Genomic DNA, 25,267 nt, shown 5'->3' on the forward strand with positions numbered 1-25,267 from the left:
TGTTTAGTCTAAAGAAGAGAAGTCTGGGCCTTGAAGCATGTAAGTCTTCAAATATGTAAAAGGTCACAGGAAAGAAAGGAGCGGATTGCTCTGTCTGCACTGTGGGAGCAAAGCCGCGATGGCACCGGGAGGGCGCGAGGAGGGAGCGGGACGGCTCCTGTGGGGTGTCTGCAGGACACAGAAATGGTTCATTCTACCTGCTGGAGAGGGGGTGGACTAGAGACCTCTCCAGATTCCTTCTGGACCTTTTTTACTATTTATATGAGGTCGTAATAATTTTTAATACTTCCAACCTGATTTTACTCTGGCTACTCCCGTTCCTTTCAGAAGGAGTTTCCCCTTTCATGGCTTTGCATTTTGCACAAATGTTCCAGTAACTGAAGATCAGACTAATAAGTCTGATGCCTCTTTTGAGCTTCCAAGTCATTCTTAAAACTCTCATTAATAATTGTCTTTGTCCTCAAACATGTTCATTTCCAGTGAGGAAGTTGCTGAGGGCTTTCCTTCTGGAGAAGTTGTGCTGGTAACTTGGACAAGTGTGAGCTGGGCCGTGCGTCCAGCAGGCTCTTTGTTGAGCAGTGACAGCATTCAGTTGTCAAGGTGTTCAGGGAAGGAGAGGGAGGATCATGTTGTCAGGTTTGCAGCCATCACATTTGTGAATAACAAGCTGATAGAGAAGCTACTCTCTTCCAAACCACGCTCACAAACAGAACCTCTGTCTCTCTGGCTGTCAGTCTCAAAGCTGGCCAGACTGGAAAGCCCAGCATCTGCTTCAGGAAGAGAATGAAAGGAAGGCCAAAAAGCATCCAAGCTCCCGTGGAAGGCTCAGCACAAGGAGTCCCAGATGTCACTGATCTTTGGGTACCTGTACAGGGGGCCCAAGTCACCTGTACAAGATGAACAGTGAAGTGTTTCATGTTTATGGGGCAGAAGAAGGTCATTCTGTCCCTCCTTCCTGGCATGAAAAAGCTGGTGAAAAAGGCAGCCAGAGGCAGACAGTTGCTGGGTATCAGCATTTCAGTCAGGTGATGGTCCAAGTGGGATTCAGGGAATGTTTTCATTCTGCATATTGTTTATTCACAAAGGAAAAAGTGCAAAATGGAAGTCGGGTGAAAAAGAGTGCACTAGGAACAGGTAACATGTAGCCTGACAGGATTGACAGGATGAAAGAAATACCAGAACTAGCCAGTAGTTTCAATCCCTGCCTCATGGCTCAGTACCTCTGGTCCTGTCCCTCACACAGAAATTGTGGTTCTTCTTCAAAGGCTCTGCAGCCAATTTTCTTAATCTCTGACAGTTTCAGCTGAAACAGAAAACTGGACTTCTTACCTTGTATGCTTGTCTCACACCTCCATTATCAGCAATGTTTTCTCCCAGTGTGTTGATTCCACTGAGCTGTAAAATAGAAAGGAAAAGTACAGTTTTCTGAAAAAAAGAGCTCATTTGGGACCTTTTAGCACCAAACTGTGCATTCTTCACCTTCTAAAGGCAAGAATTCCTTTAAAATCTGAAGGTTTAGCAGATTAAGTTAACATCTCTGAAAAGTCTTTGTCTCCCTTGTCTCAAATCCATGTGGATACTGTTTTCCCTAATCCTCTCTCTTCCCCTGCAGGCTTTGTAGGCTCTGTATCTGTCACCCAGATTCTCTGCTGCTTAGGCACTGGTCACTCATTCTTCCTCTTGTCTCCCTGTCTTTCATCTTCAGTTCCTAGTACAGTTCCAGTTAGAGGAAGGAGACAGAGCCCATACAGTCTGGAGAAGTTAAAATCAAAACTCCAAAGAGCTGAAATTATCTGTTAACAGACATCAGCAAAGCTGCTAGAAGGTATTTTCCTGGGTATTAGGCAAGTTAGGTAGCTTTTTGGTAGCCAGATACATAGGAGATCTCTATTTAGCTGGTATTCCTAAGTCAATCAAGTATCACTAAAGATGATGAAGCTTTGGTAATGGGGAATCTCTGATTTTGTTTTTAAAAAATCATATTTTCAACCTTTGGCCCACCATATTGGGTTTTGATAGTCAAAGCTGCAAAATCTAGAATCATACTTAGGTTGAACTTAATGTGGGAAAAAATGTCAGAAAAATGTGTTGAAATTTTGTGCTCTGTTTTTACTGGGCTCTCTCCGAGTGTCAACACTTCAACATATGGGTTAGGGAAACCTCAGGGCGGGGAGTTTGGTCTGTTCCCTGTTCTGTGTGATGGAATACAGGCTCTGAAAAAATAGGCAGTAGAATGGAGAGAATTGCTTCTTGTGGCTTGCATTTGCCCCTTAAAGCAGAGTGGGGGTGTCCCATAAACGCGCCGTACGTTCTGTCCCCCGGCCAGGTCCCAGGAGAAGTTCCCATACTGGTACACCATGCACTGGGACAGCTCCTTGAAGTTGGTTGCTGACTCCTCCGTCCACCAGTCCACCAGGTCTCCGTTCTCATTGAAATTCCTGCCTGCAATAAGACATTAAACAATTATGGACATGGGAAAAGAGGGTTTGGTGCAATAAGGAGGGGAGTGAGTCAGTCAGACCCTTTGGACTGTGGGTTTGGGAGAACAGTACTGTCATGCCTCAAAAGTCTAGATTTGCTGTTACATGTGGACATTGATCTCTGTGCTCTCTGGAAGGGTCCAGCCCTGGCAGATGTGCCCCCCATGCCCTGGGTGTGTGTAGCAGCTCAGCCCTTACCGTTGTCGTCGAAGCCGTGGGTGATCTCGTGCCCGATGACCATCCCTATCCCACCGTAGTTCAGGGACTTGGGCTGGGAGGCACTGAAGAAAGGGGGCTGCAGAATGCCTGCAGGGAAGACTGCAAAAAACCCACAACATGTCAGGGCCCTGCCTGTCACCCTGTCCCTGGGGACACACCATTGCTGGCTTCAGCCTACACTGTTCCTGCAGATCCAACAGCAGCCGTGAGCTGGCACCTGGGAGTGGCTGTGGGACTGCAGGAACAGAGCAGCAGGACTGTTCCCCCCTTCACACACTTCAAAAGCACGATCAGCTTTTGCTCTGTTACTGTTTTACTTTGCAAAAAGAGCAGTTTGTTCCAATTCCCATCACTTGGCATTCTCAGACTCCCGTCTCATCATTAAATAAACCTCACATCACAATGAGAAATGGGAAGGTGTTCCCCTGGAAGAATAAGTTATTTGATCATTGCTTCTATCACAAATCAGTCTCAGAGACAGGAATTTATTCTTCCACTGAAAATGCCAGTAACTCCCACTAGAATCAATAAAAATAGGCCAAGCTGGCAATGAGAGAACTGGAACAAAGCAGTTCTTCTCACCCATTTCTGTGCTCATTTTTCTAGGCTTGTAAGAAGCAATTCAGTAAAAAAGAAATCACGTTGCAATTCTGATCTTTTTATAAATGAAGAATAGTAAAATACTATAAAATATTCTGTTCTGTATCTCGTGCCTTTTCCCTGCACCTCTGCCCACTGCAGCAATACAAAGTGTTAACTCTCACTGGGAAGGAGATGGATGTAACTCTACAGAACTTGAACAGAAAAGAAGAATTAGGTGACAGTTCTCAGACAGCAAGAGAAAGAAATCTTCTTGCCTTTCAGCATAAACCCAGTTCAGTTCTAGGGGTTTCTTTCAAGAGGAGAAAGAACCATGAGAAAATTTGTAAATAATAAACAGGTTAGAAAAAACCCAGTTGTGCTGTGCCCTGCAAATTGCTGCCACAGCAGTTGTGTTCCATTGCTGGTTTGACTGGAACTAAATGTGCAAATATTCTGATGTTGTTGTCAGAAAGCACTGACAGTGACAGGAGTGTGAGTGCCACGGTGTGTGCTGGGAAAGGAGGGATCTCTGGAGCACAGGAGCAGGGAGCTGTTGGCCTTGGAAGCGCTGCCAGGGGATGGGCACTGGGAAGGCTGTGCAGGCTCAGAGCCAGGGGGTGCCTGAGGAACACTCCTGGGTGCCTGAGCAGCAGCCCCTCAGCTGGGCTTTGGAACCCGAGTGGCTTCCTCATGGTCCGAGTGCTGCTGGAACAGTGCAGGTCAGACCATGTTCAAATGTCACAACAGGGCTCTAAGTTTCCTACACATCATGCACAGAACTGCTCTTCAGAGGTTTTCCTTGAGCCTACTGCTAACTAATTCAGACATCACTCTAAAGATCAGACTGCTTTAATTATCCTGTGCATGCCATAGCTGAAGGATGAGGTAAGGATTTATGGCTCACATTAACTGCCAGTCACCAGCTTAAGTCTTCCTGATTCCTGGGAATTACTGAACAAACCTCTTTGAAACAAAGCCTTCTGAGCGGGTTTTTGTGCTAAATGCTCACATCAAGAAATAATATTGTTTCCTTTCTGCACAGGGCCCTGCAGGCCAGAGGTTTTCCACCTATGTAGCCTTGTTTTCAGGAGCTACACGTGGCTCCTGGTACCTCACTGATGGCTCAGAAAGGAGCCTGCAGGCTGGGATGTGAATGGCAACACTTTGCAGATGGAGATGACAGAAGTATTGAGAGGCATAATTAATGTTGTGAAATGTTTTGTGACTCTTGCAAGACTTGCAGCACTGTGAAGGGAGCCGGGAGGGTTCACGAGAGGAGAAACCCCAGGACCTCCACGTGGTTCTAATCTGTAGCTAGAGTGGACTTTTTTTGTTTCTTTAAAGGCAGTTTAATGCTCTCCCTTCTATGTTGAGTTATTTTTAACCATGGATGGTTTTGGACAGGCTGACATTAGAAATCTTTATACTCAGATTTGTAGTATCAAGATCACTTCACTTCTTAATTTTAAAGACACACACATACATACATACATATAAAAATAATTTGGCCATTTAAATCTGTATCCCACTAGTAAGTTGGTAAACCTTACCTATCTGATTTCTACTTGCTGAGTAAAAAGCATTGACAACAGCAGCTCCGCTTATCCACCTGGTAACACCAGAAGAACAAATGTTAGAATTTCAGCTCTTAATGGCAGAGTTAATGATTACGAGAATAAACCCAGAAACCATGTAACAGAATTGCAGAATGACTGAGGTTGGAAGGTACCTTCTCCCAGGCAAACTGGATAAAAAACTAGACACAGTGTTATTAAATACTCACTCCTCTTTGTCCACCTTTTCTCTGAGCTTTTTCAACCTTTTCTTCTGGGTAAATACTAAATTTTGAATAATGTTTTCAAAGTATTCTTCTTCTTTGTAGTTCAACTGAAAAGAAAGGGGGAGGAGTTAGTGGTGGTGTTACTATTTGAAATAAAAGCTACATGGATGAGGGAAATGTAGCCCTAAGCATGATGAGCAAAGGAACACATTCCTAAGAGTGTTTTTTGCTCTGCAGTTAGCCCTGGGTTTGCAGTGCCCTGCTATGCCACAGAGTTGATACTGTAGCTGGAGATGTGGTAGCAGCTTTTTTCCCAGAGCTCTTTATTCCCTCTTTATATACGTATTTTGAGCGGAGTTCAGCAGCTGTTGGTGTTGACCTTAACCAGTTTGGTGGTGAGCTGGAGTGGGAAGGACCCCCCGGGTGAGTTGTGGTTGGTGCAGCCAGTGCAGGGCTCTGCAGAGCTGGGCAGGTTCTCACTCACCTCCTGGTACTCACTGTTGAGCTTGTTGTCGTCTGTCACGATCTCGTCAGGGTAACCAATCCTCTCTCTGATTGCTCTTGCCTGGGGACAGAAGAGTTTGATACTCAGAGCAAATCCAGCCATGATTTGAATCAGGCATAAATTATATAATCAAGGCAATATGGAAGCTGCTGCAGAAACCACGGCATTTTAATTATATATAGGTTTGGTTTACGTTTTTTATTCATTGAAAGCACTGGTTTGTGGCTGCTCCTGGTAGCTGGTCAAATCACCACAAATCATTCCTTGCCATTTTCAGTATTGCTTTCCTGTAGATATTTATCATCTCCCCCTTTAATTACTGATTTGCCTGAAAGGTCTTAATCTTGTCTACAGATTCCTCCTATTTTTGTGCCTCTCTCCATGGAATCTGTAAGCTGCTGTGCCTATATAAACACAGATGTGTGTGCCTTTGAATGGGATAGAGTTACTGCTTATGTTTGTCAGGACAAACAACTGGCACACTGATTTTTATAGAAGTACACATTACCAATATTTAAGACAGAGCTTACTTTTTGTTCTGCTCTCTTTTTGGTCTCTGCATCCATCCAGGAAAGTTCATCCAAGGTTTTTATAAAAACATCACGTATATCTGCAATCATTTCCTCAACCTGGGAAAAACCACCAGAGTGTTACAAATGCACAGAAAATGATGTTAGTTTTGCCCAGCCATAGTTTGATTATTGCAGCCCCTCTGTGTGGGCTCACAGTAAAACCTGCAGCTCCAGGCACGGAGCATGTTCAGCCTGTCCTGGAAGGGCAGGAGCTCCCCAGGCAATGCAGCTGAGTCCTGCAGGTCACCAAAAACTGACAGACACCCCACTGGACACTGTGCACCTGAGGGCACTGTGGGGTATGTGAGAACACCGGGATTCCAGGGGGGATCAGAGTCACCTCAGGCTTCACTTCAGGGTCATTCTCAGCACTTTTCTGTGGGACTGAAGGCAGCCAGAAATAGGCAGTTGTCCCTGTGGCCCAGGATGGCAGGATGTGAATGGTGTCAGTCTCCAAGAGCAGCAGTGACTGCTGCAGTCAGTGAGTGCTGCTCCTGGGACAGGCACTGGTGTGCTACTGAGGGACCTGCAGGCAGCTGCCTCTTTCCCTCCAGGGGATGTGCAATCCTCACATCTCACACATTACTTTAACGGAAACTTCAATTTTTAAAACTTTGTACTAACTGTTATTCACACTTTATAAAAACTGAGAGATCAAACCCGCTTTGATTACACGCTAATAGAAAGTGCAATCAAAGCAGTGTCAAGAAGTGCAGGGCGGGTGAGGATGAGGTGACACTTTGATGGCGCTTGGGCCGGGTTTGCTCAGAGCTTTACCACGTGTTTGCTGTCCCCAGCAAAGGCCTCCTCCACGTAGAGCCGTCCCACGGCGTTCTCCATGTTCCCGTTGACATAATTGGCACAGCGACGCCAAACTGCTGTCTCGGAGGTTGTGCCATAGAGTGCCTGGGAAACACAACCAGCAGGTCAGACAGGGGTTCCAGGGGAGCAGAGCAGGGACTGACGGGCAGGGCTGTGAGGCAGAGGAGCCTCTTTGGCCTCAAATACACACATTGAACTCATCCTTGTGTTTGGGGCACTGAGGTGGGCTCACTCTGGGATGGGAACAGCAGTCACAGGGTGGGGGAAGAGGTGGATCAGCAGCAAAAATTCTTCATCCTTTTGGAACAGGAAAGGAAGAAGAAAACTACTCTACAAGCTAAAATGGGAGAGGTTGAAGGGGAGTGCCCTGACACTTTCACTGGTACAGGGATCAGTGTTGCAGTTCCAGCTCTGACGGGGCCATTGTGATTAAGCAGCAGATTAATTTCTGCAGTGCTAAGATTGTGTTTTCCACTCAAGCAGCAACTTCTGTTGGAGCCTGCCACCCCTCAGGAGCTTGGGAAGTAGAATCTCCTTTACTCTGTGTGATGTTGTCATAAAGTGTGCAAGGGCTTTGTCATGATAATGTAAATATGTGATAACACATTATCAAGGTACGTGATAGAGCTGAGTGGATGATACAAAGAACTTCTGTGTCCAATCTGTGAAGTTGCTCAGCATCTCTGTAAAAGCACTAATTATCTGTGGGATCTAATGACTGAAAAACAAGATTGGACCCATAATGTTTGCTGAAGAGTTTGTAACAAGTCAGTGAGAACTGTAATGCCCTGCAAATAAATGGGACTGTTCTGGTATCAAAATGGGGATTCATTTAGATTCAGAAAAACAAGAGCCCAAGTACCAGAGCAGTGCTTTCAGATCCACTCAGCTATCAGGCATAAATCACATAAATTATGGATACTCGCCAGCAGAGGCTCAGCAAACACATCTGGCTTTTGTGTGCAAAATCCAAAATACATTAAATATTTATATACTACACCTACAGAAAAAAAAATATCTTTTGTGGTTCACAAAAGTCATCTTTACAACTTAGAGATGAATTTATGCACCTTGCGGAAAGCATTCCTGGTGTCCTTGTAGTCCCGGCTGAGGCTGTTGACAAGGTCCATCACAAACCGCCAGGTCATGTAATTCTGGAGGTCTCTGTTTAACAAAAGGACACCAGTAATAAGCTGGGAATGTTTTGAGGCTTTTTGAGTTGACTGGAAGGAAACCACAGGTGCCAGGAATCCCTCAGACACCTACCTGGGGGTGTATTTGCTGAGGATGGACCTGAGCTTGAGCAGGTAGTCGGGGTCATAAACAATGACGTGCTCGGTGCTGGCCACGCTGATCTGCACAGTTGACATGATGGCATTGATGAATTCTGACCAGTTGAATGCCTGGAAAATTAATATGCATTATTACATGGTTCAGTCATAAACAAGCAGCGTTTGGCTGTCTTTTCCAGTTTAAATATGTTTGCATGACACAAATGCTCTGCCTTTAGTTTCCCTAATAGCTGCACTGCTTGTAAATGGGGTCATCATCCCAATAATGGCCTGAGATCATTTATCGCTCTAAAGTCCTGTTAAAATAGGGTGGAATTCAGCAGAAAGAGTCAAGACATTGCTTTGATTTCAAACTAACAAAATTTTTTGTTATTTTTTAAAGCTTTTGTTCTTCCTATTGCTTTGAAAAGTGTTGGTGATTTTTCCCAGTCTGTGTCTTTGGAAAGTTTTACTGGAGGAGGTAACATCTTCCATCAGGCAAACAAATGTAGCTGAGGAGAGCAAAAAAGCTTTCAGAACAGTCACTGCAGGTCTGGAAAGGGAGCAGCAAACTTGAAGCTAATCTTGGGAATTATTGCTGTTCTATCCTTAGACCATTACAACCACGCTACCAACTCCCATCATGTGTCTTTTGAGCATTTTGGAATAAATTTAAATTACTGCTGATCTGCAGCACCCCCCAGGAACTAATAATAACCAGGGCAGTGCCATTCTGTGACAGAAGTTGGTTTCTGACAAGGTGACTGTAATGGTAACCAACTGCACCTGTGGGAGAAGGTGAATTATGGAACCAATTAAGCCAGGCAGGAGGGAACCGTCGCAGAACTAAAGGTGAAGAATTTAAAGTCAATAAAATCACAACGATTATGAAAGTGTAGCAGGAATAATGGTGTTCCATAGCACCTTACTGGCCTCAGAAGCCTCCATAAAAGTCATTTAGGATCAAATACACCCACGTCTAGTAGGACAGGATGCTCCTGAGGAGACACAGCTGTGCTAGCAGACCTTGAGCTGGTTTTTAGGCAGACTCTGGTGCCATGAGCTGAAGGCTGCACTGCACAAACAGCAGTGGCTGGGGCTGAGAGCAGAGGCAGGGCTGGCACGTGCAGGAGGGTTGTCCTGGTTCGTGCTCCTGACTTCTGGGCTCATTGTGCTTGCTTTGGGAATTACAGAGGGAATGTTGGAAAATCAGGATATCCTGTTCTGCCTCTGCAGCTCTGGATGAACAGAGGGGCTGGGATTCCACTGCTGCATCCTTGAGCCAGCTGCTGGCTGCAGGCTGGCCTTTGGTCCTGGCCCTCGGGAGCTGCCCTGGCAATTATGGGAAGGGGATTTACTGGTCCTGTGCAAAGGGTGCAAGAGCATCCTGATGGCCAGCAAGGGTTATGTGCATGTCAGCTTGGCAAGAGGGACCCATGAGGATAACTCACAGAACCACAGAATCCCAGGCTGCTGTGGGTTGGCAGGGACCTTAAAGATCATCTAGTTCCAACCCCCTGCCATGGGCAGGGACACCTTCCACTGGATATTTTTTTCCTTTGTCCCTTTCCACTACTTTATGTTGAGGCAGAGGGCAAGATCTGTCAGGAGAGACAGCGAGTACAGAGGCACAGCCTTGTACATCCAGTTCAGGGACATCAGGAGTGGAGGTACAACTGTGCACATCAGGGATCCTGTTCAACTGCAAACATAGCTCAGCTTAGGAAAGAAATGTCTCTAACAGAAAAAAAATTCAGGCTTTCCTGTTTAATCTTATCAGTGATAAATTAGGGGTTAAAATATCAGATTAATGATCACTCACCTTGTTATTGATTTCCAATGAGAAGTTGCTTTGGAGTTGTGCCAGTGTCATTTTATTGTACAGCAAAAGTGGATCATTTCTGTCTTCAGATTTTGTTGTTGCCTATCAGAGTTAATGATGAGACAATTACTGAGTGCACCGAGTCAGCTCCCAGGATTTTTGGTTCTGACCAGGATGCACGTGCTGCCCTGTATGTTCTTTCTGGATGCCCTGCCCAGCCAGGGAGCCACAGCCCACCACTGCCACAGGCTCAGGGTTACTCTGGGCAATGTGCCTTTGCACCAGGGAGTTCAATGTGTGCCTCCAGAACTGCAGATTTTACCAACTGAAGTGTTTTGAAAAATCAGTCATGCCAAGTCTCATTTTATCCCCATCCTCCTCTTCTGCTTCCCCTTTCCTATTGTGCATTCAGTGGGGTTTTTCTGTGTTTTAACAGATTCCCAAGAGCACAATGCCAGCTCTCTTCAGTCACTCTCAGGCTGATGCTGAGTTTTGGATGGAAGGTTAAAACCCAGCAGAGGCAGCTTCCCCAGCACCAGCTGGACTCTCTGTCAGCAGCAACTGCTGCAGAGACATTGCAGGTGTGGGTTCCTTTCATACTCCTCTGTAAAATCTTTCTCCAGTGAATTCATTATTCGGTAATAGTTTCCCATCTCTGATTGAGATCAGGGCTGTGATTCTCAGGAAAATGTGAAGAAAGTCAAAATCAGATGGTTTTAGTTTACACAGATGGTTTTCCCAACATGTGCCCTTACTATCAGTGTAACTTGAAAAATAGCTGAAGGTAGAAAATATGTCTTTAACTTGTTCCACAGTCATCCTCAGCTTCAGGTCCTGCTGCAATAGTTAATAACCACAAGCCATGGTTTGCTCCTGAATGCCTGAGTTTCCATTTGGTTTTCTCCGGGCAAGTTCACATTCTCACGATTTCTCCAAAGTCAAACTCATGATATTATTTTTCCTTTGTCCTTTCCTTTTAATGGAGAACAGTGTTTGATTAAAAATGCTCTTGGAACAATCAGCATTGTGGAGCAGCTTGTGCAGCACAAACATGACTTTGTGTTCAGGGCAGGCCAAGGGCTGGGAATCTGCTGCTCTGGGATCCAAACAGCCCACGGGGAAACAGGACAAAGGGAGGAGAGGCCCCAAAGCATCTCCCAAAACTCACACTCCAAACCACATTAAACAGAGCCCAAGTCTGTCTGTCTCCTCTTGCAGGGCTTCTGTGAACAGCTCAGGGTAAAACATTTCCTTGGCAAACAGCTGACTGGGATCCTTTCCCTGGCTCCTCCCAGGACATGTCTGCATCAGGACATGCTCCTCTCAGGTGTAACATTCATTTTTGGTCCCACAAAATACCACCAGCGGGTCACTTAACAACTCAGTTTACAGTTCACTTTCTTAGGTATCAGGGAAAAAGTCAGTTATGTAAAGAACACATTAAAAATGCTTTTCTTACATTGGCAATCTCTTTCTCCAGGTCCATAACTGTATTCATTTCCCGAGAAATCTCATCCTCATTGACAGAAATGTTTCTTTCTCTTAGGATTAGTTTGGCTACAGAAATCATGAAATCAACATAGGCAGAACATGCCTGCAGGGAAAAATAGGAACATTTTAAAGACAAAACTCTTCAGAGTAAAGCATGCCTTGATCATAGCTAAGATTTTGTCTTTATTTTTATGAACTACAGATCTTCATCCCTTGCTTAAGCAGTTTAATTTTATTCTGAAATACTGCTAGGTCACAGCTAGAAATTAACTTTGAAAATTCCCTCGTGGAAAACTGTTGTGTAATTGGAGCACTGTTCAAAGCTAAACATGCTCAATGACTGCACTGTGTTTTCATTATTGCAGTTGAGACGTCTGTACGTCCATATTTAAACCATCATCCCTGTTTTTGTAGCTCACTTTAATTACAACTTCCAAAAATACCGCTTCCAAAGAGCAGTGTTCCCAGGAACAGAAAACCAGGGAATTAGCATTGTGGGAAAAGCACTCCCAGAGCAGTGAGCCTCCTCCAGTGCTTCTGGGAACAGTTGGAAATTGTGGCACTGTATCCAAAGTTAGGTATACTACAGACAGGACAGTATATATTAAATTAAACAGGAAGGAATTCACCAAGGATAAGAATGTAAATAGGGCAGTAAATTGTCTGAAATGTCCCACTGTCAAATCACTACAGGTGTCATTATATTTTATGGAACTCAGTATTATTCTAATTCCTCTTTGATAAGCCACATTCACTTTTCTATCAACAGAAATGCTGTTTTCAATATTCTTTTTAAATGTAAATTTAAAAAAAAATACATAATACTAGATTAGCTATGAAATAATCTATGTTTTATGCAATATACTGTGATCTCCCAAAGCAGTGATTAAAGGTAGGATTAATAAGGTGTGCACATCATCAGCTTTATTAATAGCAGTATTTTGGTACGTTGTGCTCCTCGGGAGCAGGACACACCCCTGGAATGAATGTCCCACGTGCAGCCACTCCAGAACTCCCCTCCTGGGCATCCCTCCCTCCCTGCAGCAGTGCCAGGCTGTACCTGGCTGGGGTGTGGGCACTGAGCAGCTCAGAAGGTGCTGCCAGCACAGTGCCCAGAGGCAGGACTGAGCTCTCAGTGCCACTGGTGATGAAAGAGGAGAGCCCATGAGACCACAGAGCTACAACGAGTCACGACAGACAGTGCACAGCAAGCCTGGAAAAACCACCTGAAAATTCAGTACAGATATTACCCCACACCAGGAAGTCAACAGAGCCTTTCAGGCACCAGTCCCTGGACTTTGTTTTTGTCCTAAAGTGCAGCTCTTAGGTCAGGTGGCAAAGAACTCAGTCAGCTGATTTCAGATGGCCTGAATAAAGGCTGTCAGATGTTTCAGAGGGAATGGCAGAGTGGCTCCTGTGTGAGCTGAGCTGGCCTGATGTCACAGCAGAAGATGGTTTTTATTGCCAGGTTCCACCCGTGTGTCTGGGTGGGGAGCCCTGAGGGAGGCAGAGGTCAGAGAGCAGGAGGCAGAGCTGGTGTTTGCTGTGGACAGTCCCAGAGTGCAGTGACACAGCAGGAACCAGAGCCAGGAACAGGCTCTGTCAGACCATGGGCACGGCAGGGAACTGCTCCCCTTGGAGCAGTCATGGGATGGGGAGGGGATGGGAACCTGCCTGGCAGTCACACAGCTGGGCTTTCAGAGTCCTTCCTCCTCTGCTGTGCAAAGCTGATACTCAGATAGGTCAGAGATTAGGATGGGAATTGTGGAATTGTCTCCCAGTGCTGCAGCTGACACAGCCCAAGGAAGGAGCAGGTGGTGCTCCCTGAGCCAGCTCCCAAAGGCCATCCCATCCACATGGGTGACAATCATGGAGCTGGAAGGTTCAGGTGGCAATGACTGGCTTTTATGACCATGTGACCTGTAATTAAATGTAATCACCATTAACTGGTGGCAGGTCAGCAAAACACAAACAAACCCAAAATGGTCTGTACACTTTCTCATTGCTTCTGCATTTAATTACACAGAAGAAAAGTGGGTAATTAAAGGTCACTGTGGTAGCAGTTTCAGCTCCATGACTTCAGCAAACACAGACACTGCAGCTCCCAAGGACTTAAAGCACATCCAAGATTAGCAACAGAGATACAGTGTCAGTGCTAACAGGTTAATGAGAGCATGTACCAGTAATGAGTAAAGAGGAATTAAAGGAGACCATGTGAGGTTTCAAGTATCTGAGCAATTCCAGTGGTATCACATACTTTAGCTACAGTTGATGTAGAGGACTGTGATCTTTTCAGATCTTTCCTGCAGAAAAGTGTGTCTTTGGCTCTGAATGGTTCTGTTTCTCTCCCCAAGCCTGTTACTGTAGCCTTGGTTAAATGCTCATTATCATCACCTTTCCCTTCCAGTTTCCCTCATTCTCCCAGGGATGTTTTCCAGGGGCAGCACTGGAATCTCTTTGAGGAAAGAGTGTTCTGTCCTTCACTCGTGCCCACTCCTGAGGATGTGTCTGCCCTGAAAATACAGCCTAAAACCTGTGAAATGTCCTCAGTGATGCAGCCCCCCCTTACCTCTTTGTATGCCCCAGTGCACTCGTAGTAGTCCCGGGAAGGCAGGCCCAGGCCAGGCTGGTCAATCTGAAAATGCAAACAAAAATGGAAAAGTACTTCAGGCTGAAATGGCAGAGCATTGTACTCTCTCTTGGGAATTACAGGTGCTGGGGCTTCACTCTGGCCATAGGGAAGTTTCTCTCTCCTCCTCACCTTTAATTCTTTTCACTCTCCCTATACTTTTTGCCTTTCTTTTCAGTCTTTTTTTCTGTTACATTGCAAGCTGCTGGTAACCAGTGTGAAAACAGGTGAAGTCCAGGTGATAAAACAGCCCCCAGAGAAGCCAGGCAGTTCCTGCATCTCTGGAATTCATACATGATCCATGTGCAGTGCTCATGGATCCATCTACCACTGACAGGAGAGACTGGCCCTTTGCTCCTGTAACTCCTGTGTGTATTACACACATCTGTTATTCCCCATCTCACTGAAGATAACAGGGTATGAGTGCACAGAACAGGGATGTCAGCCTGGAGAACAGACAGGGCACTGGGACACAGAGAACTGAAGCTGAAACTACATTGATTCACCAGTTCCCCTCCAACATACTCTGGTAAATTCAGATCACTGGTGTTGCTGGTGTTTCTGTCTGTGCTTCTGGTTATTTGCTGCACTTTTGTGATCAGCCAGGCCCTGGCCCCCAGGGGGACTTACATGGATGATGTGTGCTGTGGAATTCTTATCGTCTGTGCCCACAAAAAAATTAATAAGGACCTTTTTGCCATATCTGGAGTTGAGCTGTGCAATAGCTGCCTCAGCTGTCCAGGCAGTACCTGAGGAAAGGAAAGGAAAGGTGTGTTCAGTCGTGATTTCTGGTAAGCAATAAAACCCACAGTAATTTAGATATTTTAACTGAACAGAAATAAGCACAGGTTGTCTCACCATAGGAAGCCTCCCAGTCACTTGATGCTACAGGCCAGTCAGACACATTTGGCAATAAACTGATTAAAGGCCTTCCACCTCTGCTATCAATGGCAGCTTTTGGAAAAAACAAAATGTGTTACCATGACATCTTAAACCCCACAAATGTTATATATTGTAATGAGTTTGGAACAGTGAAGCTGGGAACTCTGTTTCCCCCATCACCACAGCAGCAGTTTGCTCTGATGGATGACTCTGCTTTAACATTTAATGTGAAAACATTCCAGTCATGATGCAAACAGCATGTGCACATCCTTGCAACCCTGACATTGAAGAACTATTGTCTTTTCTCTCTGCAGAGAGCTTGAAATAATAGTTTTGAGAAGTATTAATAACACTATAAAAACTATAAATATGTGATTTAGGAAGCCCTGCAAACTGTTTTACTGCTCTTTGTTCCAGTGGCAGAGCCCAGCTCAGACTCTTGAATTAAATGGTCTCCCTGTCTTCCCACAGCCTGGTAATGCCAGGGAGCTTTCACCTCATCCCTGCTAATTTCTACAAAAGAATTAACTCATATTTAACTGAAAGGATTTGAGTTTAAATATCTGCAGCAAACTAGTAACTGAAGAGTAATGTAATCTCAGCTAAGATACCATAGGTAGTAAAGCAGGAGATACAGTGCTAACTTTACCATTAACGTTCCTCTTTGACTCTCTAGGATGGATGCATTGTAGTTTTCACATAGAATTTCTGACAGATTCTGCCCAGGCTGGGTACAGGCAGAGCTGTGTGATGAGGTGGGGTTCTGTGGCTGATGTCAATGCAGTAAACTCAGGAGACACTTACTTTCATTAATGCAGGACCTGTACAGAGTTTTTGCCTTCTGCACTGCAGGGATGTCCTTGGTGCTGGGGGTGTCGAGGACATCTGAAACACAGACAGCAGATGCTGATGGCTGAGCTGGGCTGGGAGTGCTGAGGGAACGAGGGCACACAGCCCTGAGGGGGATGGGAAATACTCTGTGTCCCTCCCTAATGCCGGGGGGGCTTTGCCTTTCAAAAGCTGGGGGGGAAAAGCTCTGGAGGTTCAATGCCTTGCAATTACATCAGTCTGTGTTAATGAGCTGAGCACAGAGGAGTCAGGAGATACTCTGTGGGCCACCCTTGGTGAAACACAAATGCTCTGACCTCCCAGGGGCAGTTTTTAGGTGGCCAGGTTATCATGTGGAGGCACAGCTGGCAAAACCAGGAGATAGGTGAAGTAAAAAAAGGGTATTCAGTGTGGAGAGAGAGGTTTGGGGAGGGTTTCCTGAGTATAAACTGACTTCTTTGACTCTGTTATTCTTGTCTGAAAAAGGGAATTGTGCACGATTTGACACTGTTGCATTTTGTGGAAAAAGGAATGTTTGCAAGTTTATGGTGTGACTGGTTGGGAAATGGCTTGCCTGTTCTTTGGGATTTCTGATGGAATACAGCTATGCAGGGCATAGGGCTGCTGGGGAGCAGCTTCCAGCATTCCAGCTGGCTTGGGCACGGGCAGACCTCCTCCTCCTCCTTCACCTGCCTGGCTGCTGTGTCAGTGCATGAGGGTCAGGGTAGGCATTTCAGTGGTTATAATAAGCAGATACCAGAAAGGGCAGGTCTGGTCAGCTCTGCCCCAGTGCCAGACACAGCAGCAGAACTCCCACAGCCTTCTCCAAGCAAACAGTTTGGGGCACTGAACACAAACCCTCGAAATATCTGGTGGTATTTTCAGCTTTGCTAGAAAACCACAACTCCTTAGGATAACACGTAAAGGCAAAGAAGAAACTTTACATGGTCCACAAACAAACCCCACTGACCTTTCAGAACGACCTCTAGTTCGTCTCTCAAAATGTCAAAGTTGCTATAACGGGAGCTGGTCTCGGGGATGACGTTCCTGCGCAGCCACCCCCCGCAGGCAAACTGGTAGAAGTCCCCGCAGGGCTGGGCACTGCTGTCCATGTTCTCCAGGATCCGGGCAGCTGTGGGACACACGGACAGGGGACGGTCACACGGACAGGGAACGGTCACACACAGACAGGGGATGGTCACACACGGACAGGGAACAGTCACACACGGACAGGGAATGGTCACACACAGACAGGGAACGGTCACACACGGACAGGGGACGGTCACCGGGGACACAGGGACAGGGAACGGTCACACACGGACAGGGGACGGTCACCAGGGACAGGGAATGGTCACACATGGACAGGGAATGGTCATTGGGGACACACGGACAGGGAATGGTCACACATGGACAGGGAATGGTCACACACAGACAGGGAATGGTCACACATGGACAGGGAATGGTCACTGGGGACACGCTCATGTGCTCGGAATGGGGAGCTCACAGATACATTCAGTTCAGAACAGGGGCGAGCCCACTTGACTGTTGCAGAGCACAGCCCAAGGACTGGCTGTTCCTGGCTGACACAGCCCCCACAGTCTCCATTGCCCGTGTTTGCTGACGGGTGAATGAGTCCAGGGTGCTGCTCCCCTGCTCAGTTCTAAATGAACTGTAAATGTTTCATTGTCTGACTTACCCTTCTTTGTATTGAAGTGGGGTGAAAAGGGGCATTAAAGGCACAAGACATGGCAGAGGTGAAGCTTTCACTGGAATTGTTTAAGTAGGATGTAGGCTCAAGTGAATCCAGGCTATTTCAGTAAAATATTGACTTTGTTGGACCTTTTAAGTTCTTGTCAGGAAGGTTTTTCTATTGATACTTTCCTGAAGCTACACTCACTTTTGTTACTCCACATCTTATTCTAGAATTGATAGTGCCTCTTGCTGTCCCTGTTGACCCTCTTGAAGTGCCTTGTCCAAGACAACTGGTCACTGACCGATGGTGACACCGGATTCTCCAGTGAAACCCAGCTCCTTGATGGGAGTTTCCCATCAGCTGCCCATAAACCTTCTGGGCTTTTTCTCTTTCCTATTCCTCTCCCACCCAGACAGTGATCACTGGTTTACTCAGTTGCCTACCTGTACTGAAAACGTAAAGCCTTATCTCAATTACTTTTAATGATTAATTTTACTGTAGTACTCTGGTTGCTATTAAAGCAACAGTGCCAGTTGTTGCTCTAATAGCTTACAAATAAAGTAATATAAGCTGCCATAACAACTGGTGACCTGGGGAGGATACAGGAGCAACACAGTGTGCTTACCTAGGTGAAACAGGGGAGAGATCAAAATCCCCTCTGCTCACCGGGCACTTCTGATGTCTGAGCTCAGGGAAATGAGCAGAGTGTCAGCTCAGCCAAAAAGTGCTCCAGTGTCCCATTCCATGGTGTCTGCTGTGGATCTCCCCCACCATGGGTGACACCACCCTGCTCTTACTGACATTTTACCCTGCCTATGACCAACTGACTTCTCATTACATTTTTATTGCTGGTCATTTATTGGAAGCTCTTCTCTCAAATGCTCTATCAATATCTTCAATATTTTCCAGTGGTTAAATGCTGTTTTTAAAGCTTTTCACAGAAGCAGAAAAGAGTGAAACTATTCTGCTCAATTTGTTTAGGCACTTCTTGCTAGCTCTTCATTTTACATTGTGCCTCATTTCTCCAAACCTTTCCTGCTTATCCTTTGGAGTTGGTTCATCATCACATAGTCTATCTGAACTCCTTTCTAGCAGACGTATATTTAGCTGAAAATGAAAACAATCCAGCAGATAACTAAATTGATCATATTCCAAACCACAGCACGAGCTTCCATGGTGGGAGGAAAACACCTTGGAAGTGTCATGAAAAGACAGGGATGACCACCTGAAATAAATCCTGCATTTAGAGCGTGCTGGTGACAATATGCAGTTCCTGAGCTTGGGACTGCCTGGCAACCTCTGTGACGGGACCACAGCCTTTGTGAGCTTGGTAGCCAAGTTATTCCACAGGGGTGGAGGAAGAAAAAGGAATGAACGACTGCCCCAAAGACACACCCAGAGAGGGATTTCAGAAGCTTCCCAGAAAAACACACCATGAAAAAAGAGCCCTGTTACAGATAGAGCAGGTGACTCCACCTTGGCAGAGCAGGGCTCTCCTGCCGTGGAGAAACTCTGCAAGGGCATGATGGAAAATGGCTGGAAAGGAGAAGGCAGAGCTGGCACAGAGCCCCTGTGAAATACATGCTGGCACAGCCAGATAAATGCTCCCTTCTCTTGAGAAATGAGAGAGAGGGGCTCCTCCTGAGCCTGGGAATGAGGTGGAGGGAGTGTTATAAAGAGAGTGGGGACATTTCATGGCTTTAGGCTGAAAGAGGGTTTCAGCTTAAGAGCTGAAAGATTGTCCAGAGAAGCTGTGGCTGCCCCAGCCCTGGAAGTGTCCCAGGCCAGGTTGGACAGGGCTTGGAGCAGCCTGGGCTGGTGGAAGGTGCCCCTGCCAACCTAAACCATTCTGTGATCCTGTCATTCTGTGATCTAGAAGTAAATTAGGCAAAAAAAAACCCCAAAACAGTGTGAATTGATGTGGAGAAGAAAACAGGCCAAGAGAACTAGAGGTGTGAGGGGAAAGGGAGGGCCCAGCTAACACCCCCTTCCCCTCCTCCAAGAGGATACAGAGCATGGAACTCTGCATTTCCCTGGGGCACTGTGGTAGTTCTCTAGCAGAGTTCAGATCAGCAGGTAAATGAAGAATTTTTATGCAGTTGTTACTGAAGGATGAAGTCAGCTTGTCAGACTATAAAATTTGTAATTTTTTGGACATGAAGGATGATTTTGTAAGATCTGACAGTTCCACAGCACAAGATTTTACTTCTGTAGAAGAACTGTGCTAAGAAAATCCTGTGGGGTAGCAGATGCCATGCCTGCATGTGCCATACTTGTCTGCAGAGAAGTGGAACATTCCACAGTAGCAATTTTGCTTAAAAAGACATAAATTAATTTAAAAGGTATGTATTTTCATTCTTACCTGATTTTATGCAGTCTGCTGTCTTGCAAACCCCATCTAAAAGAGAATACAATCATATTCTTAATTCTTTACTGAATGTCAATATAATAAAACCTACTGTAAATATTTTCATTGACAGTCAATTTAACTGCAGTGTACAGTAAGATAAATATGAATGGACACTTTACACTCAGTAAGGGAATATTTATAGGATCAGGCTCTAAAAATACCATCATCTTCACCCCTTTAGGGTCATTCAGTGCTAGTCAGTCATCATGTGGAATTTTTGTGGTCATCAGAGGAAAATGTCCTATCAATCAATTGGAGGTGGGCAAAATGCTATTTTTATAACAGAAATTCAGAGAAAAATAGCACATGGACTGGAGGCAGTTGCAAAGTCAGTTTGAATGTAGCAATACCTTACAGTGACAAAAGGATCTGGGGGGAATTCTACGAAAATTCTGAGACATTCACTCTGAAGTCCTCTAAACAAAAAACAAGGTTCAGGAACATGAAAATGTTTCCTTTTGAGTCTTTAGAAATAAAACTTTTTTTATTTTTCATTTCAGAATGACATTTTTCCATTCCATAATTGAACTAGACTTCAATAAAAAGTTTAAACAAAATTATTAAGTTATTTAAAATGAAACAAAACACTTAATTCCCTGTATAAGGAAACATTCTAGTTTGACCCCAAGTGGAAATTTTAGCTTCTCTGTATTGTCTTTTCCAAAGCTTGTCAGGGTATTTGCCCCTGAATGGAAGTACTTTCCAGTGTTTTGCTCTGGCTGCTGAAGCACAAAACCTCTCAGGATCACTACCCTCACTGAGAGTCCCTGCTGCAACAGCCTGCAAAAGGAAAAATAGGATTTTCATACATCTCCAGGCACATAAAGGGAGCCCTGGAGTTTGTTTTCTTCAGCAGTGTTGTAACTGGGGGGGTTTTGCTTACTGAGGCATTAATTACAAACAGAAGTATTCCCTAGAACAAGCAGCTGGTTTGTGTTTACCACAACTTTGCACGAACAAATGAACTTACCGAGAGTCCTGGTTGGAAAGAAGCAGTTTCAAGCTTTACATTTCAGATAACATCTCAAAACCCTTTCCTGCCCCTCTGTTTGCCCTGCACTCACCGTCGTAGGTGGCGTAGAGGACGATCATGGTGACGGCCACGATGGCCAAGAGCGCTGCCACCACGGCCAGCCCGACCTCCAGGCCACTCCATCGGCCCTTCTTCTTCGGCTTGGGAGCGCTCACCTCAGTTATATCCATCTGGCTTTCGGACTTGCCCATAACCCGCTCTGCAGAGGAGAAGGGAATGTTCCCTGAGCACCTATGCTGAGCCACGGGTTTGGAAGCGGCTCCTCAGCCACACAGCACCACAGATGCTTCCTAGGTGAGTTTTCAGAGTCTTTGTAGCGCTGCTGGAGTGTCAGTCATGAACTGTGGAATCCTGCCCTCCTGTCAGGCCCGTGCACACCCCCACCCCCACCAACATACCACGCACTCCCTGTCATTGATGGGGAGCAGCACGGGGATCTTCCTTCCCGTGGAGGAGCTTCCTTCACACCAGAGAGAAAAGGAAGGCCAACACACCAAAATCTGTTTTGAAAACTTACCCGTGAGGTTTAATCTGGTGTGAAGGTACAGGAGTTCACAAGCAAGCAAAAAGCAAGTCTCTCTGCTTGAATAAAAATTAACTTAATCTGCCAATTACTTATCTAATGCCAAAGGTCAAAATATGCCATTGTGCTTGGCTGTCATTTCTTAAAATATTATGTAAGCAGTTCTTGACTACAGCTTTACAGCTGGCTCTAAAAATAGAAAAAAACACTCAGGCTCTGCTGGGAGCCTGTCAAATTCACACTGAAGATAGTGAGTCTTCACAGCAATTTTTAAAGAACTGCAACCAGGCCTGTCTTTTGAGGTTAGAGCTGTGTGAAACAGGAGTCACGCAACGCTGGTGACAGTGGGAGCAGGCTCAGGCTCACGGGGGGAGTACAATTTAAGGTTGTATTTCTGTTGCTCCTTAGAGGTAACTGGGCCACCTTTGCAGTGCTGCTGGTGGCAGGTCTGTGCTCTCCCTTGATCTGCTCCCACCTATCCAGGGCCAGAGTTCCCTCCACCGACAGAGATTCCAATTCCTACACGTACAGCAATGTGTTTCTCAGTATTTCACAATGGAAACTTGCAGTTTCTACCCACAGCATTTCCTGGGGCTCTTTACATCCAAAACAGAGCACACACCCTTCCCATTTGCTGGGGCAGATAATGGGAACACCCACATTCACCAGACCCCTCACACAAAGGTCACCATTCGTTACAGCATTTCCCTTCTCTCAGTCAACGAGGGACCCTCCTCAGTCTCACATCCCTTCCAGTCCAAGAACTGAACTTCATTATTTTAAACTAGTTTGCTGTATTGCTGACTCCTGTTCATCTTAGTCTCCTCAAACTGCAGCAGTCTGTCACATAACCCAGTCTGTGCTTTTCATCTGGACCCCCTGTTTCCCTGACACTGTTCCTCTAAATGAAAAAAGAGACCATTTTACTTCCCTGTAAAGTGTCTCGTCTCCCCTTCTGTCCCTGCTCCTGGGACATCAGGATGCAGGAGGTGACTGGCAGTGCCAGAATCGCAGCTCTTCCATGGCTCAGGAGGCTGGAATCCTGCAAGGTCTGCCCAGCCTGTGTCTTTCAACACCTACAGGCACCATTACAACTGCTTTCACGTGCCTCATGAGTTGCTGTTTTTCTCTGATGAGTAGGTTTTTTGGTCAAATGAGACAGTGGTTTGTGAGGCACAGGACTGAAATCCCACAGAACCAGGTAAAGGAGTGAGAAATCTGCCCTGCATTAACTGCAAGAAAAAAGTTCATAGATAATAAAAAAGCAAATTAACCATTATCCCCTTCTCACTTTCAGTCATATTAAGCAGCAAAAAAAGCTTTTTACGTGGTCTAAAAACTGACCAGTCACCAGAATCCTCTGAATACTTGGAGCCTCATTTAAGCAGTGATGCTTATCTCCTGACTCTGGGGGTGACTTTGAGCACCGAGAACACAGTTCAGTAGAGCAGCAGGAAACACTGCACCTTTCATGTGCCAATATGTCCCTTACAGTCAGCTAAGTTCTTCCAAGTGAGCTAATCTTTCTGTCCCCGCAGGACTCTTCCTTGCATCTAAAGGCATCTGACTAATTTTTACTTGTAGTTATTTAAGGAGTTGATCCCATCTGCATTAACGAACACCAGGTAAAAGCTTCTTTATGTGCTAACTGCAAGCACAGCAAAAGTGTAGGAGTAATTTAAGCAGATACAAGCCTTGGTATTGTGTTTTTCTTACACTTCTCTTAGTGCTTCTGTGATTCCCCTTTGCTCTGCCTACTAGAGCTTAGACACCGCAGAGAGCTGACGATATTTTGATCGATCCTGATCTAGGAGGTACGGGGAGTTAATTAATGCGTTATCTTTTGGTTTTGCGATGGGCACGTTGAAAATCGGCTCGTGGCTTACTTGGTTCCCAGCGTTCGCTTCTACAGAAAATGCAGCGCGTCACGAGAATACTTTTTTTTCCTCGCTAAGTTGTGCCGCCTGTCCCGTGCGGATGGATGGGCTACAGCGGGCACGGCGGGGCAGTGCCGGGGGCAGCCCCTCGGGGGGATGCGCCTCTCCCGGCACAGCCCCGGCACAGCCCCGGCACAGCCCCGGCACAGCCCCGGCACAGCCCGGCACAGCCCCGGCACAGCCCCGGCACAGCCCCGGAGCCCGGGACAGCCCCGCAGCCCGCAAAGCCCCGGAGCCCGCAGAGCCCCGGCCCCGCGGGGAGGTGCGTGGGGCCGGGCCGGGCCGCCCAGGGCGGGGAGGGCTCTCGGCGGCCGCCGCAGCCGCTGCCCGGAGCGGCCCCGCCGGGGCATCCCGCGGGCTCGGGGCGCTGCTGCAGACCCCGCGTCCGGCTCAGGGAGCACCGCGCCGGGGCTGCCGGCTCGGGGAGCCGCGCGGGGACTCGTCCGTCCGTCCGCCCGCCCGCCCGCCCCGCTCCCGCAGCCCCGTCCCCGCACTCACCCGCTGCGCTCGCAGGGCTCCGGCCGCGGGGCCGCCACGCACATCCCCGGGCGGCGCCGGGCGGAGGCGGCGGGTCTGCGCCCGCGGGTCCCGGGGGAAGGCGGCGCGGGGTTAGGTTTAGGCTCGGGTTTAGGCTCAGGCTTAGGCTAGCGGGGCTGTGCCGGGCGGCCCCCGGCCGCGGGGCGCCCGCATGGCCGGGACATCCGCGCCCGGGGCGCTCCCGCTGCCCGCCGAGCAGAGCCGATCAAAGGAGCCCTTGTCCGCCGGCCCAGCAGTTCTCTGGGTGACCTGAAGGCTTCTTCCTCTTCGCGATCATAAAAACGGGATGGGGCAGGAAACAAACAAACAGCCCCCCCGCCCCGCCGAGCCGCGCTCAGCACCTCGCCGAGCCGCCCCCGGGGCAGCGGCCGGGGCAGGGCGGGGGAGCGCGGGGTCCGAGCCCCCGCAGCGGCGGTACCTGCGCGCCCGCCCCGCCCGCTCATCGCTCATCGCGCATCGCTCCCCGCGCCGGGACGCGCACGGAGGGGCAGCGGCTGCGGGTCTGCACGGCTCCCTGCCCGCTCCCATGCGCACCCATCGCCTTTGTCAAATTAACGCAGTCACGTACTGCTCTGCAGGATCTCATGTCCTCGTTCACCGACTGATTTCTCCTCGGGAGGGAGACAGCTGGGACTTCTTGCACGGAGAAGCGGCTCTCAGCTCTCTCGTAAGATTTCTTAACCAACCGAGTACCGAAAGATACTTGTTTCGTTCTTACAAAGTTTCATTGTAATCAATTTTCGTTTTTACTGATAGACTGGCAAACGTCAGAAGCAGCAATGTGAGTTGCCATCCTTCCTCTCGCTCACACCAGGCACCACGCTCACTCCTGCTGCCTTCCTAAAGGCACCTTTATTACCTCTGAGACAGACATGGCAGCTGGAATTTCTAAAAGCTTTTGTTCCCAGGTACACACACTAAAATGCCTGTGGCTTGAGAGGGGCGATTTCCTCTCCAAGAAAAGTGGAAACTGAATCCCAACTTCTTTATGGAACTGCCGTGTGAGTGATCCATCCACAGGGCAGATGGAATGGAGAGGGGAGGCTGATAACTGAGCATTGGCTGTAAAAATGAAGCACTTTTGCAAAATGAACCTCTGAAGAAGGAGGTTTTACTCACCAAAATGACAACAGAAGTATAAAAAATGGGCAAGAATAACATTTCAAAAAGTCTAGAGAACAAAAATACTGTATTTTCTTACAGAGGAGAGTGGGGGAAATGCTGATTATATCTTTTCCAGGATCAGTGTTC

General features: G+C 47.0%; 1 protein-coding gene across 2 annotated transcripts in view; it reads right to left on the minus strand.

The window, feature by feature from the left end:
* Nucleotides 1–24,053, minus strand: part of MME (membrane metalloendopeptidase) — a 29,584-nt gene extending 5,531 nt beyond the window's left edge. The window contains exons 1-20 of one of the 2 annotated variants that reach the window (XM_027685818.1): nucleotides 23,978–24,053; nucleotides 21,051–21,218; nucleotides 19,939–19,974; nucleotides 16,854–17,015; nucleotides 15,860–15,940; nucleotides 15,032–15,127; nucleotides 14,804–14,922; nucleotides 14,114–14,179; nucleotides 11,513–11,647; nucleotides 10,054–10,155; nucleotides 8,227–8,363; nucleotides 8,031–8,124; nucleotides 6,916–7,044; nucleotides 6,097–6,195; nucleotides 5,546–5,626; nucleotides 5,065–5,168; nucleotides 4,832–4,890; nucleotides 2,679–2,798; nucleotides 2,309–2,442; nucleotides 1,330–1,395 (exon numbers count right to left, since the gene is read on the minus strand). In XM_027685818.1, the coding sequence (XP_027541619.1) occupies nucleotides 1,330–1,395; nucleotides 2,309–2,442; nucleotides 2,679–2,798; nucleotides 4,832–4,890; nucleotides 5,065–5,168; nucleotides 5,546–5,626; nucleotides 6,097–6,195; nucleotides 6,916–7,044; nucleotides 8,031–8,124; nucleotides 8,227–8,363; nucleotides 10,054–10,155; nucleotides 11,513–11,647; nucleotides 14,114–14,179; nucleotides 14,804–14,922; nucleotides 15,032–15,127; nucleotides 15,860–15,940; nucleotides 16,854–17,015; nucleotides 19,939–19,974; nucleotides 21,051–21,210 (1,980 nt within the window). In that variant the 5' untranslated portion in view covers nucleotides 21,211–21,218; nucleotides 23,978–24,053. Of the gene's footprint in view, nucleotides 1–1,329; nucleotides 1,396–2,308; nucleotides 2,443–2,678; nucleotides 2,799–4,831; nucleotides 4,891–5,064; nucleotides 5,169–5,545; nucleotides 5,627–6,096; nucleotides 6,196–6,915; nucleotides 7,045–8,030; nucleotides 8,125–8,226; nucleotides 8,364–10,053; nucleotides 10,156–11,512; nucleotides 11,648–14,113; nucleotides 14,180–14,803; nucleotides 14,923–15,031; nucleotides 15,128–15,859; nucleotides 15,941–16,853; nucleotides 17,016–19,938; nucleotides 19,975–21,050; nucleotides 21,219–21,417; nucleotides 21,577–23,977 lie in introns of those variants that run through there. The other variant, XM_027685817.1, reaches the window with a different exon arrangement.
* Between the last annotated feature and the right edge of the window lie 1,214 nt (nucleotides 24,054–25,267).

This window comes from Neopelma chrysocephalum, unplaced genomic scaffold (genome assembly GCF_003984885.1).
Source record: "Neopelma chrysocephalum unplaced genomic scaffold, ASM398488v2 Primary Assembly neopelma1_69, whole genome shotgun sequence".
NCBI lineage: Eukaryota > Metazoa > Chordata > Aves > Passeriformes > Pipridae > Neopelma > Neopelma chrysocephalum.